A 17,356-nucleotide genomic window follows, 5' to 3' on the forward strand; every position below is an offset into this window, starting at 1 on the left:
GAACCACCGAGGGAAGTTTCTGGTCTTTTTTTTTTTTTTTTTTTGCGGAGATCACACGGGTTGGGGGAGGCTAGCTAGGAGCTGTCACCATTGCGGAGAGAAGTGGGCACAGACGCGAGAAGGTGGTGCCCTCAGAACCTGGTGCCCCAGGTGGGCCAGGATGGCAGCAGGAGCAACTTGAGGACGCTGAAGGGCCGCAGGCTGAAGAGGCAGGGGCATCGGGAGCAGGGGGGTCCCGCGGGGCTGCCCTGGAGAAGGGGCTGGGAGCAACAGGTCACTTTCGCGAAGCCTACCAAATGGGGCCCCTACACCGCCGGCCCTCGCACCGTCGGACGCCAGGAGGCCTCAGTTACCTGTGTTCCGGGTACTGGCAGGCTGGGCCGGCGTGGCCGAGCGGGCTGGAGGACGCCGGCGCTCACCACTGAGCACCGCTGGGTCACGGGGTCCCTGGAGGGGGCTGGATCAGCCCTCGCCGTCGGAGGTGCCGCTGCTGCGCCCCTGGCGGCGCCTCGGGGAACTGCAGGGCCTCTCAGACCGGCCCTGGCGCACGCGCAGCGCGGAGCGAGCGCGCCCCCTGCCCGTGGGTGCTGCACACAGTCCCTGCGCCGCTCGCTAACTGGTGGCCTCCGAAGGGGTTCATCGCGTTACGTCCCCTACCAGGACCTCGTATGAGGGTGGGGACCCGGACGCTGGCTTGGCGGTGACCTCCACCGTCCTCTCTGGGCGCCCCCTCCCACTTGCCTGCCCAGCCCACATTCGTGCACGGAGTCACAGGGTTCCTGGGACCTACGAATCGGCCGCACCCCCACCAAGGTCACGGCTCTCCCTGGCACTTGTCACCCAGAGAAAACGAAAGCCGTGAGTGAGCACAAGTCCCAAGCACGGTTGGGTCACTCACGCACCCTGCCAGCGTCTCCTGAGCAGGGCCGCGGGCCCCTACAGGGGATCAGCGGGATCCCAGACACATACCACTTCCTCCCTTGCCCTGGGTGCCCCCGCGTGCACGGGCCTGCCGGCCGCTGTTGACTGGTGTTGACAGAGCATGGGGAGCCGTCTGCCCCTGAACAGAACACTTGTCTGCAAGGCTGTGCCCTGGAGGGTCCACTTGGCAAGGGAGGGGGCGCTGGAGGGGGAGGGAGGGAGCCGGGTTCTCAAAACGTCTTTTGTTTCTCAGGAGGAAGTAGGGCTGCAGGCCAAAGGTTATGGTGTAACCCAGCAAGAAGAAGGAGGTGGGGGGATCTGTTTCCACAAGAGACAACTCACTCCCACCCCAGCCCCTGGCAGACAGGCCCTGCCCATAGCCATCCTTTTCCAGGCTCCTGATGAAAGGGGACCACCCTTCTTCCTCCACCCCTCCAAGGACCCTGCTTCCAGCCCTTCCCACCCCCAGTGAACCCGTATGGGGCCCGTGGAATGCAGGCAGTCAGGTACTGTCCCTCACAGCGTCCCTACCAGCCTCACCCAGGCTCCGGCAGGCCCTCCAGCCTGTCCTGCTGGAGATCTGGCCCCCGAGAGGCAGCCCCAGGGGCATGTCCTGGACACATCCACCCAACTTGCAGAAGGAGGCCAGCCTGGTCCTGGGCCAAGTTTACTCAGGGACCTGCTGAGCCAGGGGTGCCGGGAGAGGTAAGCAAAGCCCAAGGTCCGCCCTAGCCCTGGGCCTGGAGATTCCCTCTGACCACTCAGCTGGCTGCCTCCCCACTGCTCGGCCCCTTCAACATGCTTGCTGCTTTCAGACTATGCTCAAAAGATGGTCATCATGTTCCCAGGGCCACTGTTCCTCGTTTGGGGCATAGAAAAGAGGAAAGAGACAGTGTGGGCAGAGAGAGCCCGAGGCCTGAGGCAAGTCTCCTGAGTCTCCTGTTCCTGCCCTGCCCCACCAGGGTGAGGAAGATACTCAGGGTGATGTTGCCTATAGAAACACACTGAGCACTCAGTCACTGCTCACCTACCGTGGGCTTGCCCTTGGCCAAGACTGGCCGCTAGCCTCCGAGTGTATGGGTCACAGGCTGTGCTAGGCAGTGCCCCAGGGCCGATGATGATCCCAGGTGACCGGGACAGCCCCAACTAGGGACACCGAGGGGTCCATGCAGGGAGAAGTCCGGCAGAGATAGGACTGAAGTCGTGGGGTGAAGGGCACACCCTGTGCGGTCCCAGGAGGCAGTTTTCTAGCAGGTGCAGTCACTACTGGCCCCCCAGCAGAGCAGAGACGGAGATGTTTTCTAGAGAAGGAGGCTGCCACTCTCCCGAATGGGGTTCTTCAGCACGGTCCTCCCTGGTGCTTTTTGTCAGTGCTGACCCCTCCCATTGCACAACTCCCTCTGCACAGACGACCCAGTGACCAAGCTGGTGTCTGAGATCTAACCCCACAGGGTGACATACACTCAGAACCCACACAGCTGCGACACGCCCTGCCACAGCCCCACCCAGGAGACAGGCTGGGCTCCACAGAGGAAGGTTAAGTGCTCTGCCCAAGGTCACACAGTGAGCCCGCAGCACCTGCACAGGCCAGTGACCCCCCCCCCACCCCCCGCCACCGCCAGAGCAGGGACCCCTAGCCTGTGGCTGGGGATCAGGGAAGGGGCGGAGTCCCATTCCCAAGGAATGAGCAGACCGGACAGACCAGCAGTATCACTGGCCGTCCTTCCCACCGCCCACCCTGCCAGCCATTCTAACCTCATCCCTCATCCACCACCTTTGCCCTTTTGTCCTCACACCTGCGGGCTCCAATCCTTGCAACGTGGGGATGCTCCCAGCTCCTGAGTATGTCTGCTCCAATTATGCATTTGGAACTTGGGAATAACCAGAGGGTTATCGCCCCCCCCCCCACACACACACACAATCGAGCGTCCTTCCTCTGGGGTACATATTCACAGCCCTGATCATCATCTGATGTGAACTTCCTGTCTCCCCAAACACAGGGGAAGGCCCTGAGGGAGGCCCATCTGTCTGTCTGTCTGTCTGTCTGTCTTATCGCCGCCTCCCCAGCAGCAGGCAGCACCACTCCATAAATATTTGTGGAACAAGTAAAGTGCCGTGTCCCCGAATCCCTGTTGTGAACGCAGACAGCGAGCCCGTGTTCCGTTTGTTTACTGATCTCCTGATTACTCGAGACAGGAGTTAAGACGGGAGGGGGCTTCGGCATCACCCACCTTCCCGGACAGCAAGGGCTTCAGAGCGGGTACAGGAAGGCACAGTCACTGCTTCCTGGGAAGGTGCGGGCTGTGGGCCCTGGCCTTGCACAATCCAGGAAACGGAGCAACAGCCACTTTCCTAAGCCCGAGTGAGGCAAGGTTGTGAAACCGGGTTCAGGATCTCTCCTCTCGTAACTGGGAGACCAGAAGTCTGGCCCCCGGCCTGCCCCTCCAGCCGTCACAGATCATCACCACTCTGGCTGCCTGGAAGGCTTTGACCAGAGTGAATCATGTAGTGACCAGGGCCGGAGCAGCCGGCGAGGGCTGCCTCCCTCCGCACCCTGCCTCACGGCCCAGCCTGGGGGAGACGGGAATGAGCTTCGGCGAGGGCCAGAGCCAGGCTCAGAATCGGGTCCCCCGGGGGTGAGTCCAGGCAGACGGGGAGGGGGCAGGGGGCTGCGGAGAAGAGAAGGTGGGGTTGTACCGTCATGCAGAGACCAGCTAGGCTTCCAGCCCACCTCCCTGAGGCTCCCACGTGAGCGGAGCCCTCCGGGCCCACCCCGGGCAGCAGGGCGTGGGCCATCGTGCCAGAGCAGTGCCTTCAGGAGAACCTGTGCAGAGCCGAGATCCTGACGCTTCAGCCAGCCCCCCTCCCCGCCCCGTCTGGATGTCTGGGGTTCCAATTCCGAGGTTGGACGGCCGGAGAGTGGCCACAGCACAGTGTCCGGCGAGAGTAAGTATGTGCTGCCCGCCTACGGCTCCTGAGAGGCAGAAGTTCCTTTGCCTAAAAGGACGGACGGAGAGAAACACAAATCACTGCTAAATTATGCTCCAGACACCATTCCCCGAGCTAGGCGCCCCGCTCCAGCCTGCAGAGCAGGGCAGCTGGGAGCACCCGGGCCCCCGGCTTGGGGGAGCCTGTGTGCCCCATTTTGTTCCCCGACACCTCCAGGAGAGCCCAGTCTCTCCTTCCTCCACGGGACAAAGGCCAGTAACTACAAAAGGACAAAATCACGTCACACCTTACCATCGCCGGCCCTACGGACCCTCTCGCCTAGCCTCACTCCCTCAGGACAGCAGCCAGCATGTGCTGTTAGCAAGCCCATTTTACAGAGGACCAAACTGAGATTAGGGACTGGCCACGGCCCTGCTGGCGGCAAGTGGGGAGCTGGGATTGGAGCTACCAAGTGTGGGCAGGAGTCCAGAGGGGCCGGCGGTGCAGACAGACGTGCTGACTTGTGAGAACCTGTGCGAGCAAGAGGGCCAGGGCCCAGAGGCGACGCTGCGCCCAGATAAAAACCCACAGGAGAGACAGCTGCCGAACAAACCCCAGCACCGGGGCCCTCGTTCCCAAGACGTGGGCCACTTTGCTTTCACGCTTCACGTGCGTTACACAGGCGTTATCTACGTGAATGAGGCAACAGCTTTAATCCTAAGCGATAAAGTATCATAAGTGAAACTCCTCTGGATTTCTGTCAGTTACTGAAAACAGCTACCGATGCACAAGGGCTTTACTAACAAGGAAGTGGCACAAGGCGAACTTCCGGTAACTGGGAGGCACTCCTCTCTGCACATGCTTCTGGCTCATGGAAGGTTTCGTAGGGACACTCCACCTTCAGAGGGTGGAGAAATCTGTTATAAGAACACTGCTGGGGCGGCTCAGTCAGTTGAGCCTCCGACTTCGGCTCAGGTCGTGATCTCGCAGTCCGTGAGTTCGAGCCCCGCGTCGGGCCTCTGTGCTGTCAGCTCGGAGCCTGAAGCTGCTTTGGATTCTGTGTCTCCCTCTCTCTCTGTCCCTCCCCTGCTCACACGATGTGTGTGCGTGTCTCTCTCTCTCAAAAATAAATAAACACTAAAAAAAAAAGGAAGACCTGCCAACAGGAGGACACACGGGAGCGCTTACCGTGTGCCAGGCCCCAGGTGCATCACATCAACACGGCTGTCCTCAAACAGCCCGTGAAGGAGGCTCTGCGATCACACCCACTATGCAGAGCAGGAGGCCAGCTCAGAGAGGCTGAGGAGCAAGGCTGTGGCCACACAGCCCGGCCCTCAGCATCTGCCTGGCCTTGCCTCCCCCTCTAATCTCTGGGAAGGTCCAGGCCCCCACAGAAAGCCCTTCACCACAGATGCCCCTTTTTTGGGGCACACGTGACCCATCGGGACACCTGCCCTTGTCCTTGCCCTGCAGCCACCTTTTTGGGGTGGCCCTGGGCAGCTCCTGGGCAGTGTACTTTAGTGTCCCGATGCTTCGTCACTGCGAGTGGACAAGAACCGTGTGTCCCCCACCCCCGGGCCTCTGAAATGTACAACAGGCCTATGTCCAGCTGCTCACCTTTCGGGATGAACTTCAGCGAGCTGCTAAATATTCAGAAGCGGGACTGTCCCGGCTTGGGGCCATCGTTCAGGAACTCATGTCCCAGCCCATTGCCACACCTGCCACAGGACACCTGGAAAGACCACAAAACAAATGCAGCGATGGCCCCCCTGCCACCAGCAGAGATGGTGTCCTCCCCCCACCCATTTCCCAAAGTAACTGTGGGCAGGAGAGGTCGACCTCCATCCCGGAGCCCGCACGGGAAAGCAGTCCTGTTTCCCCGTCTCCATCAGGACCCCAGGCTCCCCAGGTAGGGTGGCAGAGGCCAGAAGACCGCCACAGACAGACTCTAAGCCCCGAGAGCTGTGGGGGAAGCAGAGAAGGAGCAGCCACCTCGGGCTCTCCCTGGCCAACACCCCTCCCCACCCCCTGGGGCTGCCACCCACCTTTAAGGCTTTAGGCGAATTGTGCTCCGGACGCTTGGCCACACTATCAGCATGAATGGTCTCAGTGAAGGCCGGCCACGGGGACGAGTGTGCATACTTTGAGCGGCTGGAGAAGAGCTCGTAGCCACACTTGGCACACACATAGACACCTGGGGGCAGAAGGAAAGACAAAGGCAGACACATTGGCTCCAGCCTCTCTGGGGTGAGTGCCCAAATCCTCGGGGCGAGAAGACAGCATCGCCCGTCTGCAGGGTGGGCTGCACATTCTACCCACGCTGACACCTGCCACTCCCAGGCCTGGAACACACCACTGAGCTCACGTTCAGTGGTCCTTGGCATGTGCCACGAAGAGCCACTTCTCACACTTATCTCATTGAACTTTATCCACAGTCCTGTGATGTAGACCCTTCCAGTTTAGCTTAGTTTTGTGGTTGCTTTTTTTTTTTTTTCAAGTAGGCTCCGTGCCCAATGTGGGGCTTGAACTCACGAGCCTAAAGGGCCAACGCTCCACCAACTGAGCCAGCCAGGAGCCCCTTTTTCAGTTTTGTTTTGTAAGAGGACCTTTCCGTTTTAGAGCTGCAGTGCCTGAGTGATGCAAAACACAGCTCGAGGGTGTGCAGTCAGGAAGGAGCCCAGACAGTATGATGAGGAGACAGCACTCCCACCCCAGCAGGCCCCAGCCCACCTCCCTTCCAAGTGGCCGTTCCTGATGCCGGGGAGGCCTTGAGCTGGACACCCAGCCACCGGCCTGCTCTCTCTGAGGGAAGAGAATGGTCCCACCAAACAGGTCTCCAGGCCAGACAGGGGGCCCAGGAAGACAGAGACCCAGGGAAGAGAACAGGTTTTAACCCAGCCCCAAAAGATCACTTTGAGGGGGGGAAAAAGGCTACAAAACCGACCTGCGGAACAGGTAACTGCTTGGGGGCCCCCCACAGGGGAACCCCGCACCCAGTGCCCACCCTGAGGACAGCCTACCCCAGAGTCCATGAACTACACAGCCTTTGCCAGCCACTGGAGAAGGAAGCAAGAGGGGGATGCCCAGCGGCTGTGGAAGTGGAGCTTCCTGCCTGGCAGAGCCCCCTGAGGACAACTGGGGGCCTGCCGCCAGAGGGCCTCGGTGGAGGGCTTTGCCTAGAGAGTCCTGTGACACAGCTGACATCCACAGATGCCCAGTGTCACCGCCCAGCCTCCTGGAGAGCTGACACCCAAAGGTTCCCACCGAGGCAGTGCACTGCCCTAGTCTTGCCTGTGGGGCACTTTTTTACCAAATTAGGCCATTACCAGACAGCACGGCCCAGAAGGGGACAACTCGGGGCCTCTCAAAGCCTGGGGCCTGGAGGGACGGTTGTCCACGTCCCAAACACCCCCACCCCCACTCCAGCTGTCTGGTCAAACTTCGCTGGCACTTGGTTGCCCAGCGGCTCTCCTGGTTACCCAACCCCAGGGCCCTGGGCAGATGGGGGGAGGCACCCGGGAAGACACGTTGGGTCCGAAGGGAGCGCTCTGTGCTTGCCAGCTTACCTTGCGGATCCCAGGAACCCGGGAGGGGAAAAGGCAGGGCTATCATCAGGGGGATGCCCTAGGACAAGATCCTCGATCGTGTCCCTCTGAAGTCCAGATCCCAATCCGGATCCCCGCACCGGCGTCACCCCCTCCCTGTACCCTGACCCCACGGATCCCTCCCAGAAACGGCCTTGCTCACGCACTCCTCGAGGTCAGCAACGCCCTCGCTCTAATGTCCCCTCTCCCCCTCAGGAACCTCTACTTTTCAGGCTCCCCAGACCCCCCTACTCCGCGGTCCCCTTTACTCACATGCGCTGCTCCCCGCGCGATCACATTCGCCCCCGGTGGGGTCCGCCCTTCCCGGGGCTCAAGGGTTCCACCACCGCCCGAGAGCAGCGACGCCCACTCTACTACGCGCCCCCTCCCCGCTGCCCTCCCAGGAGGTCACAGAACAGACCTGGCTCAAAGTGGTTCTGGAAAACCTCGCCCCCGAAGAAGCTGCAGAACGACATGGCGCCGACAGTACTGCGGGGCAACCGCTTCCTCGGACAGATCCGAGGCCACTGGCCGACTGCCCCCGGGCCGGCGCCCGGGGCCCGCCCCTCCTCCCGAGGCCCAATCACTGCCCGGATCCGGGACGAGGCCCCGCCCCCCAGAGGACCAATCACGACCCTCCAGGAGGCCCCGCCCCCTCCCCTCCCGCGGACCAATCTCTCCCTGGGGCGAGGACCTGCCCTCCGCAGTTTCCTCACAGGCCCCGCCCCCGACTGCTCCAGGGACGGCTAGGGAGCGGAGTCCCCGACGCCCGCGCTCGGCAGCCCCTCCCGAGCGCCAGGGGGCGCCGCTGAGCTGCGCCGGCTTGGAGCGGCGCCGCGCCGCAAGGGTCCTGCCGCCCGCGGAGCCGCCGGGCCACCCGCGGTCCCCCGCCTTTCCGCGCTCGCAACTCTGAGACACCGTGGGAAGAGTCGCCTTCGCACTTTATTAGAGGGGGCAGGCAGGGGTCGCGCATGCTTCCTTCAGGCTCCCTCCATCCCAAGACGCCTACAGGTCTCTCGAGGTCTCGGACTTTTCCTTCTCAAGATGTTTCTTCTGGGGACCCTGGTTGAGGGGTTGGAGGAGACAGCAGCGCTCGCCACGGAGTTCTAGCCGGGAATACTGCCCCTGGCCAGCCTCTGCTCCGCTTTCTTTCCACGCACGAGTCAGTGCCCGGGACTGGACTCCTATAAGCCCCTCCTCTGGATGAGGGCAGGGGACGCCCCAGCCACCCTCATCTGCTCCAGCTCCCCAACTGTGGCGCAAGAGGGGTGTGGGGTCTGAGCCCCAGAGAACAAGGGGTAGGTGGGCTCACCATGAACACCCTCTTCTCTTGGGCCGTCTGGAAGCGGCCGTGGCCAAACTTGGAGGTGGTGTCGATGAACTTGAGCTCGATGTTCTCCAGGGCCTGGCGGCTGTGGTGCACCAGGAGGGACTGGAGAGGAGCAAGATGCAAGGTCCTCACCCACTGCCTCCCGCCACCCCCAGGCCACACGGGAGGGTCTCACTCACTCGGCTCCTGCCAGAACCCCTCCCTTTTTGCTCTCCCTATTCCCACCCTCTTGGGAGCCAGGTGAAGGACAGGGCAGGCCAGGCCCTCGACCCTCCCACCATGGAGGCACTGACCTTCCTCAGCGTGATGACCCGCTTCTTGGTGCCCGCGATGCAACCCTTCAGCATGACGAAGTCATTGTTGACTTCCCCGTAGTGGGGGAAGCCGCCCTGCGGGGAGGTGGGTCAGGATCCAGGCTCCGAAAGGGGCTGCAGTGTGAGGGGCAGCTGCAAGCCCCGGGAGAGCTCCCCACACATGAGCTGGAGCCAGCCCCTGGCCCCAGGGAAGCACCTGAGCCACATTCTAAGTCCTCATCTCACTGAACACTCTTAGCGAGGGAGACACTGAGGCTCAGAGAAGCAGAATCACTCGTTGAGGCCTTGCAGCTGCTACATAGTGCAGCCGGGACTTGAACCCAGGTGGCCCGAGTCCCAGGCCACGGCTGGAGCTGCCGTGCTCCACACCCATGACGGCGGTCGGAGTGTGAGCTGTGTGCCGAGGGGGCTCAGAGGATGCAGGGACGGCAGGGGTTTGTTCCACCGGGGGGCTGCTCGCTGGGGCCTGAGCTCTGGGGGCAGGGAGGGAGCCCACACACCTGCTCCACACGTGCACACCAGACCCCCTCACCAGTGGCGTGATGGACTTGTCCGTCACATCGTAGCTGGTGGACGCATTGTTCCTGACCACCTTCCCGTCCTCCGTGTGCAGCCCGCGGCCAATGCGGTAGATCTGCAAGGAGAGCAGGGCACGTGGCAGGCAGCACGTGGCCTCTGGAGCCACTGGCAGGTCTATACCCATCAGCACGGGTGCTCAGACCCAGGCACCGGCAGGGGCATTTCAGAGCCTTTGGGGGGCCAGGCAGCGTCCGGGTCAGGCACCCTACCCACTGGGGTCCGGTCACGAGTGTCCCTCTACCACCAGGACTGCGGACGCACCTTCTTGTTGAGCTCCGTGCGGTGGTGATAGCCCTTCTGCCCGGCCCGAGCGATGGAGCAGCCCACACGGGCAGGGTGCCAGGCGCCAATGCAGGCCACCTTGCGCAGTCCCTTGTGGGTCTTCCGTGGCAGCTTCTTGGTATGCCAGCGGCTCGTGACCCCTGCAGGTGGTGGGGGCGGGCTTAGAGGCCAGTCTGGCCCCCACCCCCTCCAGGCAGCCTTCCTGGAGCCACCGTCCCCACCCAGCCCTACCTTTGACCCCCCGGCCCTTGGTGACAGCAATGACATCGATGACCTCGCTCTGGCTGAACACACTGTGCACCGGCACCTGCTTCTCTAGCCGGGCCTGGGCCCAGGCCACCTTCTCAGCCACCGTGCCGCCATTCAGCTGGATCTCCATGATGTGGGCCTTCTTCTGCCGGAAAGGCAGCAGCTTCATCTGCAGGACATGGCCCGGCCAGTCGGTTCCCAGAGGGCTGCACCCCCCAACCGCAGACCTGGCATGACTGGCTGGTGACCCCCAGCAGGCTTTCACGCATACATGCGTTCAGCAGACGTTCCAGTGCTCCAGTCTTTCGATACGCTGTATTCTGTGCCGGGCACTGGGGAGGACTGAATATTCTGATGGAATATTGGGGGCAGCAGGGACAGTTACTGCACGTAAGGCAGTACGTGTCCTCTGAGGGGACACCCCTCAATAACAAGAAGGAGCTGCTGAGTGAAGATCTGAAAGTTTGGGGAGCAGAGGGAACCACCTGTGCAAAGGCCCTGTGGCAGGGAAGATCCTGGGGAGCTGGTGGGCTAGAAAGGAGAGCAGTATGTCTAGACCGTGGTGAGCAAGGAGGAACGTGGTGCAGGATGAAGTCAGAGGTGAGCTGGGCCCTGCCCGGGCCAGTCTTGAAGGGAGAGGTTTGGGCTTTATTCTAAGTGCAGGATGTGGCACAATCTGGTTCGTGTTTTTAGACACCTCTGGCTGCTGCTGTGTGAGGCACGGGCTGCGGGGACACACAGGTGGAAGCAGGGACGCAAGTCACAGCCCAGTGCTCAACACGTACTTATGGAGCCCCTACTGCATACAGGGTTCTCGGTGGCTGGGGTGCTGGGGGCACAGCACTGAACAGGCAGCCACGGCCCTGCCCCCCGTGGAGCTAGTCTGTAAAGGGAAACGGACACGACCAACGACACGTGTAACCAGGAACAGCAAGTGTGGCAGTAACCGAGGCAGGGGAGCAGAGGGGTGCTGCTCCAGGCCTACGCCAAGGACTGTTCCAGAATAAGCCAGAAGGTGTTAGCAACCTGTCAGCCCACTCAAGCCAGGCCCCACGTACGAATGTTGACTCACACACACCTCGTGCCAGGACCCAACGGGAGGTGGCTGGCCCTCTACACTGGACATCGGCAGGCGATCCAGGCCTTGCGGGGCGTGTCAGGGCCTCGGTTGACCACTAGGCGTGGCGGACGGCCCAGAGCCCTCAGAGCACACGGACGCCCACCCCCGGGGCTGCGGGAGGCCAGCACAGCCAGTCCCCCAGCCCTTTGGGGCTGTGCCCCGGCTCGTGGTATTTTTAGGCTGACATTTGCCAGGGCTCCTGGAAGCTGGGCCCAGGGAGTGGACCGGCAGACCGGGTGCGGACGAGGTGGCAGGGCTGACCTGAGTGTGGACAATGACGCGAATGACTTTGCAGTACTTCTTCATGGCGGCAAAGTCTTTCTGCAGCTGCTTTTTGCCCTCGGCGTCACGCCATCTCTTGCAGGCCTTGGTGAAGGCTTTCTTCTTGCTCTTGTGCCTGAGCCACACGCAGGAGACACGTAGAGGGGCCAGCCGGGCGGCTGCCCAGGCCTGCCCAGCCCCCACGTGCCCACAGCCCACCCCACAGGCCCCTCAGGGCAGGGGATGTCCTCTCCTCCCTCCTTCCCTTCCCGGGGAGGCCACCGCGGGGCCCTCCCCCGGGGCTCCCCGTCGTCGTCAAGCACAGACTGCCCCTCCCTCTCCGGGTCTCCGGCTCCTCCTGTACAGAGCGGACGCGCTCCCGCCTCCTGAGGCCTGCGTGTGAGCGTCAGATGTGCCCGAGCCCGAGGGAGGCGCGTGCTGGCCGGCGCCACGGCCACCTGCCTACACCGCTGCGGCCGCAGACCCCGCTTCTAGGGCCAACGGCCAGTACTGGCCAGGCGCCACGCCGCGTCGTTCCCAACCCTCCCCCAAACTCTGGAGGGTGGATGTCCTGTCCCCATTCTACAGAGGAAGAAACGAGAGCTCACAAAAGTCAAAGGCCCTGGATGAGGGCCAGATTGATAACGGTAGAAAGAACAGAAACAAGGCCAGCTGGCACTCGGTGAGCACTTTCTGTGCGCTGAGCACTTGACACACTGCTCATTTAATCCTCACGGCAGCCTCATGACACAGGGATTACTCCATCGGAGGGTGTCTCCATCTGGTGGTGTCTGTGATGGGGGGGATCAATCTAAGAGGCTCTAAGAGGTGAGCCAGCTCGCCTGTGGTCGTACAGCCCGTGCTGGCTCAGAAGCCCGAGCTTATTACCTCCCAGAGAGGGCCAGGACCGGGCTATGCCTCTAACTCCGTAAGGATGGGGGTGTCGGTGAGGTTCCTTGGGCACGTGGGCCTCCCCTTTCAGGACTGAGTGCCCCCAAATGCCTTCCTTTCTGAGGAGAAGAGCTTGTCAGCTAGCTATTTCCCTTTTCACCCTGGCTGCTAGGAAGCTCTGAGCCGACTCTAACATTTCGTCAAATTAGTCCCTTAATTAACCCTGGGGATTAGAACATGCGCTTCCTCTCTTCCTCTATCCCAATTTCCACTCCAGCCCCCTAGTACTTGTCTTTCGTTGAATTGAAGGCAACCTCCCCCACAAACACTTTCCTGCCTCCCATACACTGTTGCCACTTCCCACCCCCCTCGTGCCAGTCCACACGTGGTTCCCCCCGGGGGCAACGCTCACCAGTCCTTGTAGAAGCGGCGACGGCACTCATCACTGAGGTGCTCTGCAAAGATGGTCTTGAAGCTCCGCAGGCCTCGAGGAGTGGCCACGTAGCCCACAACGCCGACCACCACCAGAGGCGGCGTCTCCACAATCGTCACTGCCTCCACTTCCTCCCGCTTCGAAATTTCTGGAGGGGACCCGGAGACAGGGGCATGGAGGAGGGCCTCTGGGACCCACGGGGAAAGGGGATGGAGTGGAAGAGCCAACCACAGCCCCTCCTGCCCGAGGGAGGCTGGAGCACCATGGCCTTAGGGCTCCCACTGATCTCTGGCCCCAGCCTGCACCCTCCCTGCCCCTTCTCTCTGCTCCGTCTGGGGCAAGGAGCAGGTGCTGGGCAGGGTCCTTCGAGTGGTCTCTGCTGGCTCTGACTCTGAGATCTCAGACAATGCCTGACTTGCTCCCTGCCTCAGTTTCCCCATCAGACCCTCTGGAAATGGGCGAGGAGAGCCGACAGCCAGGGCAGCATCCCCCGAAGGGCAGGGTCGGGACTCCTTTAGTGGAGAGCACTTGAGCCGTTGAAATTTTATTTTTAAAAAAATTTTTTTTAACGTTTATTTATTTTTGAGACAGACAGAGACAGAGCATGAACAGGGGAGGGTCAGGGAGAGGGAGACACGGAATCTGAAACAGGCTCCAGGCTCTGAGCTGTCAGCACAGAGCCCGACGCGGGGCTCGAACTCACGGACCGTGAGATCATGACCTGAGCCGAAGTCGGACGCTCAACCAACCAAGCCACCCAGGCGCCCCAAGCCGTTGAAATTTTAACAGTTGTGAATATACGTTGACGAGCTCTAGAAAAATACCTGTATTTTGTCCAAAACCCGTGATTTTATAGATGTTATTACTGACACTAAAACAAAGTAAAAGCAAGTCTAAAAGAAACATATCAGGAGATGGGGAGCCTGCGTGCCTCAGGTGATTAAGCGTCCGACTCCTGATTTCAGCTCAGGTCATGATCTCACGGTTCGTGAGATAAAGCACACCGTCAGTGTGGAGCCTGCTTGGGATTCTCTCTCCCTCTCTCTCTCTCTGCTCCTCCCCCTCTCACACTCCCTCGCTCTCAAAAATATATATATACGTATATACATACACACATATATGAGGTGATGAAAAGAACACATGAGTAGCTGCCAGAAAGTTGGAGGCGTGGTGGCTGATGCTATAAAGGGGCAGCAGGAAGGACTCCCGTGAGGATGGAATGTTCCATGGTACACACATTTACACGTGGCAGAGCCGCATGGAACTAAACACGCACAGGAAACCTGAACACGATGGGTAGGTTGTATCCATGTCGATAACCGGGTGTGACATATTACCGTAGTTTATAAGATGTTTCCGTCGGGAAATTGGGTCACGGGGGCATGGGATTCTACAATGATCTCAAAACAAAAGGTATACCGGGGCACCTGCCTTTGAACTGTAGCTCTCCCACTTACGGACTGGTGATGGGCAAGTTTCATAACTGCTTAATTTCCTCATCTGTAAACCGGGGGCGATGACAGAATACACCTCGAGGGGTGACCAGCGGTCAGGGCTTGGTGACAGTCAGTGTCCTGACTGTGGTTCCTGCGGCATGGCCTCGCCCTTTCTGGGACCGTCTCCCGTCCTGGCGCCCAGTTCAGGCTCCTGGCCTCCGGAAGTCTTTCCAGACCCTCTGACAGTTGGGGATGCTCCACACCCTCCCCCACCCCCGTGTCCCCCCGCAGCCACTCACTGAGCCCCGGCCGGTGCACTTCTCGAAGAGTGTGCGTCATGCCAGCCTTGTAGCCCAGGAAAGCCGTGAGGTGCACCGGCCGGCTGGGGTCGTCCCGAGGCCAAGTCTTCACCTTGCCCCGGTGTCGGCTGCTCCTCTTGTGGGGCAGGAAGCCCAGGTGTCCGTGCCGAGGGGCAGAGAACTTCCGGTGGGACTGGGGGTGGGAGGAGGAGGGGACAGTCAGAGCTGGGGCGTCTCTGGGCCCGGAGAAGTGAGTCAGAGACCCCAGACGGGGCCCTGGTGGTCTTCAGTGCCTCCATCTATCTCTAGGGAAGGGGGGCAGGTCGGCTCAGGGACAGTGTCTTAGGGACAGAGCCAGCACCAAGCTCTCCTCACCCGCAGGCTTCCCGCTTTAGTGGGCTCAGCCTGCTGGGCCCAGGAGGGACAGGCCCACACTGTGGCCGAGGGCTAGAGGGAAAGGGAGACACAGCCATCTGTCTATCTTCTTGCCCATTCCAGGCCTGGCAGCCTGAGCTCTGGCCCCCTGTTGTCCCCTTCAGTCACCTCCTCCCCTACAGGCCCAAGGACCATCCCTGCTGGGAAGAGACTCCAGAAGCCCACCTGCCCCTCCCAGGAAGCTGGCTGGCTCCAGCCCCCTAGCCCACTGACCATGGCAGCCCGTCCCGGCAGGTCGGGAAAGGAAGGGGCCTCCCCGACAGGCGCTGGAGGTCGAATGGCAGGGCCGGAACGCCCGGCAGCCAGGTCCCAGATTTAGCCCCTGGCAGAAGAGCTTGGTCATGTTCCGTGGCGGTCATGGGCTCTGGTGCCAGGAGCAGGCCTGGCCTGGGGCGGAGCGAGAGGGGGCATCCGATGGGCAGGCTGGGGTGGGGATACCTGGAGCCAGGCCTGTCACTGCTTTCCTCAAGGGCCCGGGACTGGGTCACACCACTTCGTTTTCTGCCTTGTGTTGCCCTCCCAAGGCCAGGAACAAGTCGGCCCGGTAAAGAGTCAAGGAGCCCCGGTTGGGGAGAGGGCTTCTCTCAGGCAGCTGCGGTCAGAAGGGTCTGGTCCACTTGGCTGGCTGTTCCTGTCTCGTCCTGAGGGCTGCGAGCAGGGCCTGGCCATACTGCCTGGGGTGCCGGGGGCCGGGGGTGGGAATAGCTGTCATCCAAGAACAAAGGTTCTACGCTTATCAAGTTCTGAACCTATAGATAGAGTCAGTTTTACAGGCCTGGAAATGTCTCTGAGGGCCTGGGGATCTTGCCTTGCTGGCGCTAAGATTTTGTGCTGGTAAAATGTCACAATTCTCTGTCATTGCTGTTGTTAATGACAAAAAAACTTGTAACACTTTGGGCTGAGCCCCACAGGAATTAAATCACTGGGAAGGGGCAACCCTCAGCCCCAGGAGTGGCCCAGGGGGAGAGAGACTACCTGAGCGGAGGAAGCACAGAAGGGACACCTGCAGGGGCGCCTGGGTGGCTCAGTCGGTTAAGCGTCCGACTTGGGCTCAGGTCATGATCTCACAGCTTGTGAGTTCAAACCCCGTGTTGGGCTCTGTGCTGACAGCTCAGGGCCTGGAGCCTGCTTGGGATTCTGTGTCTCCTTCTCTGCCCCTCCCCCGCTCATGCTCTGTCACTCTCTCTCTCAAGAATAAATAATAAAACATAAAAAAAAAAAAAAAAAAAAAAGAAGGGACACCCGCACACTCAGGGCAAAGGGAAGGCCACCCATGCTGAGGCCCTTGAGCACAGCAAGACAGGCAGCTGTGGTAGGATCGGTTCCTGGCACACGGGCCAAGAACCAGGGGGCCGGGCACAGAGCCACAAGCTACTTGGGTTCCTCCCTCTCGTATGTCTTTTCCTGCTTCTGCTACATGATCCCCAAGCCCCTCTGCTACCAAACAGCAGCGGAAAGATGCCACTCCCGTGCTTTGCTTTAATCGAGTTCTCTGCTTTCTCATATTCTTCTGGTGAGCCATAGCGGTGGCATCGGGCCTGGCTCTGTGGGATCCCCTTGTTCACCCCCACGGTACAGGCCAATGTTAAGATTCTTTTGGTCTGACAGTGTGTGTTTCTAAGGGTTCGTGATTTCACGATCTGACATTTCTGTGACCCCAGATCCTGTGCATCCGTACAGTTGATGGCTCCATGTCCCTGACCCCGGCCTCCAGGCATGAAGTGACCAGCACCCTCCGTGGTGCTGGCCGAGGGCCATGCCAGATAAGGAGATCATGGAAGGTGATCAACAGGGCCCTGGTCAGTGGAGCTACCCCAGGGGGCACAACAGTGCTCGGGGCCGGGACAGAAACATCAGTCCCAGACCAGAGCACTCTGCGTCCAGCATAGGAGCCACTTCTCCCTGTGGGTGAGGGCCCCAAGGGCAAGCCCTGCCTCTTGTTCTGCCCCAGAAAGGCCCCCTAAGCTTACTGGCATTGGCCAGTCCATGAGGGGCTCTGGAAGACACAGTGGAGCCCAGAGAAGGCTGCAGGTAAGGGACAATTCAGGAAGGCTTCCTGAAAGAGTGGGGCATTTGGTAGTTTGTTATTTGTTGACTTTGTTGTGTTTTTTGGTTGTTCAACCGGTCTGAGTTCTCCAGAAGGGCCCAGCTCTGTTCGTCTTGCTGCTTACTGCACTTGCCACGTACCTGCACACCAAAGAAACTGAATGAATAGTCTGCTTCTGCCAGTGTTTGTCTCGTCTTACAACGTAAGCAGGGGCCTCTGTTTTCTCCACTGGCGTATTCCAAGCGCC

The 17,356-nt window shown here is 60.7% G+C and overlaps 2 protein-coding genes across 5 annotated transcripts; both read right to left on the minus strand.

Annotated features, from left to right (window-relative positions):
• Positions 1-3,074: 3,074 nt before the first annotated feature.
• Positions 3,075-7,982, minus strand: MSRB1 (methionine sulfoxide reductase B1). Of its 3 annotated transcripts, XR_003965572.2 has the most exons (5): positions 7,855-7,973; positions 5,895-6,043; positions 5,467-5,581; positions 4,463-4,566; positions 3,831-3,918 (listed from the first exon to the last, which is right to left on the minus strand). XR_003965572.2 is itself a non-coding variant. In XM_030300717.2 (4 exons), the coding sequence occupies exons 1-4, from the start codon at positions 7,907-7,909 to the stop codon at positions 3,887-3,889; spliced, it is 351 nt and encodes a 116-aa protein (XP_030156577.1). In that variant the 5' UTR covers positions 7,910-7,982; the 3' UTR covers positions 3,075-3,886. The 3 variants fall into 3 exon arrangements, 2 of the variants coding, with proteins under 2 accessions (XP_030156577.1, XP_030156576.1); XM_030300717.2 differs by lacking the exon at positions 4,463-4,566 and having other exon boundaries at positions 3,075-3,918; positions 7,855-7,982; XM_030300716.1 differs by lacking the exons at positions 3,831-3,918; positions 4,463-4,566 and adding an exon at positions 4,930-5,117.
• Positions 7,983-8,356: 374 nt separating this feature from the next.
• RPL3L (ribosomal protein L3 like) lies at positions 8,357-15,381 on the minus strand. Of its 2 annotated transcripts, none has more exons than XM_030301506.1 (10): positions 15,228-15,381; positions 14,628-14,820; positions 12,872-13,040; positions 11,569-11,704; positions 10,170-10,356; positions 9,918-10,078; positions 9,610-9,711; positions 9,057-9,152; positions 8,746-8,865; positions 8,357-8,495 (listed from the first exon to the last, which is right to left on the minus strand). In XM_030301506.1, exons 1-10 carry the CDS (start codon positions 15,276-15,278, stop codon positions 8,439-8,441), a joined length of 1,272 nt encoding a protein of 423 aa, XP_030157366.1. In that variant the 5' UTR covers positions 15,279-15,381; the 3' UTR covers positions 8,357-8,438. The 2 variants fall into 2 exon arrangements, with proteins under 2 accessions (XP_030157366.1, XP_030157367.1); XM_030301507.1 differs by having other exon boundaries at positions 15,276-15,380.
• Between the last annotated feature and the right edge of the window lie 1,975 nt (positions 15,382-17,356).

This window comes from Lynx canadensis, chromosome E3 (genome assembly GCF_007474595.2).
Source record: "Lynx canadensis isolate LIC74 chromosome E3, mLynCan4.pri.v2, whole genome shotgun sequence".
Taxonomy (NCBI): Eukaryota; Metazoa; Chordata; class Mammalia; order Carnivora; family Felidae; genus Lynx; species Lynx canadensis.

Coding starts and splice junctions, on each gene's coding strand:
- RPL3L (XM_030301506.1), bottom strand. CDS start 15,278: ATGGTCAGTGGGCTAGGGGGCTGGAGCCAGCCAGCTTCCTGGGAGGGG. Junction 13,041..14,627: donor AGTGCACCGGCCGGGGCTCA/GTGAGTGGCTGC, acceptor GGTCCCCTCCAG/AAATTTCGAAGCGGGAGGAA. Junction 11,705..12,871: donor CGCCGCTTCTACAAGGACTG/GTGAGCGTTGCC, acceptor CGTGTGGCTCAG/GCACAAGAGCAAGAAGAAAG.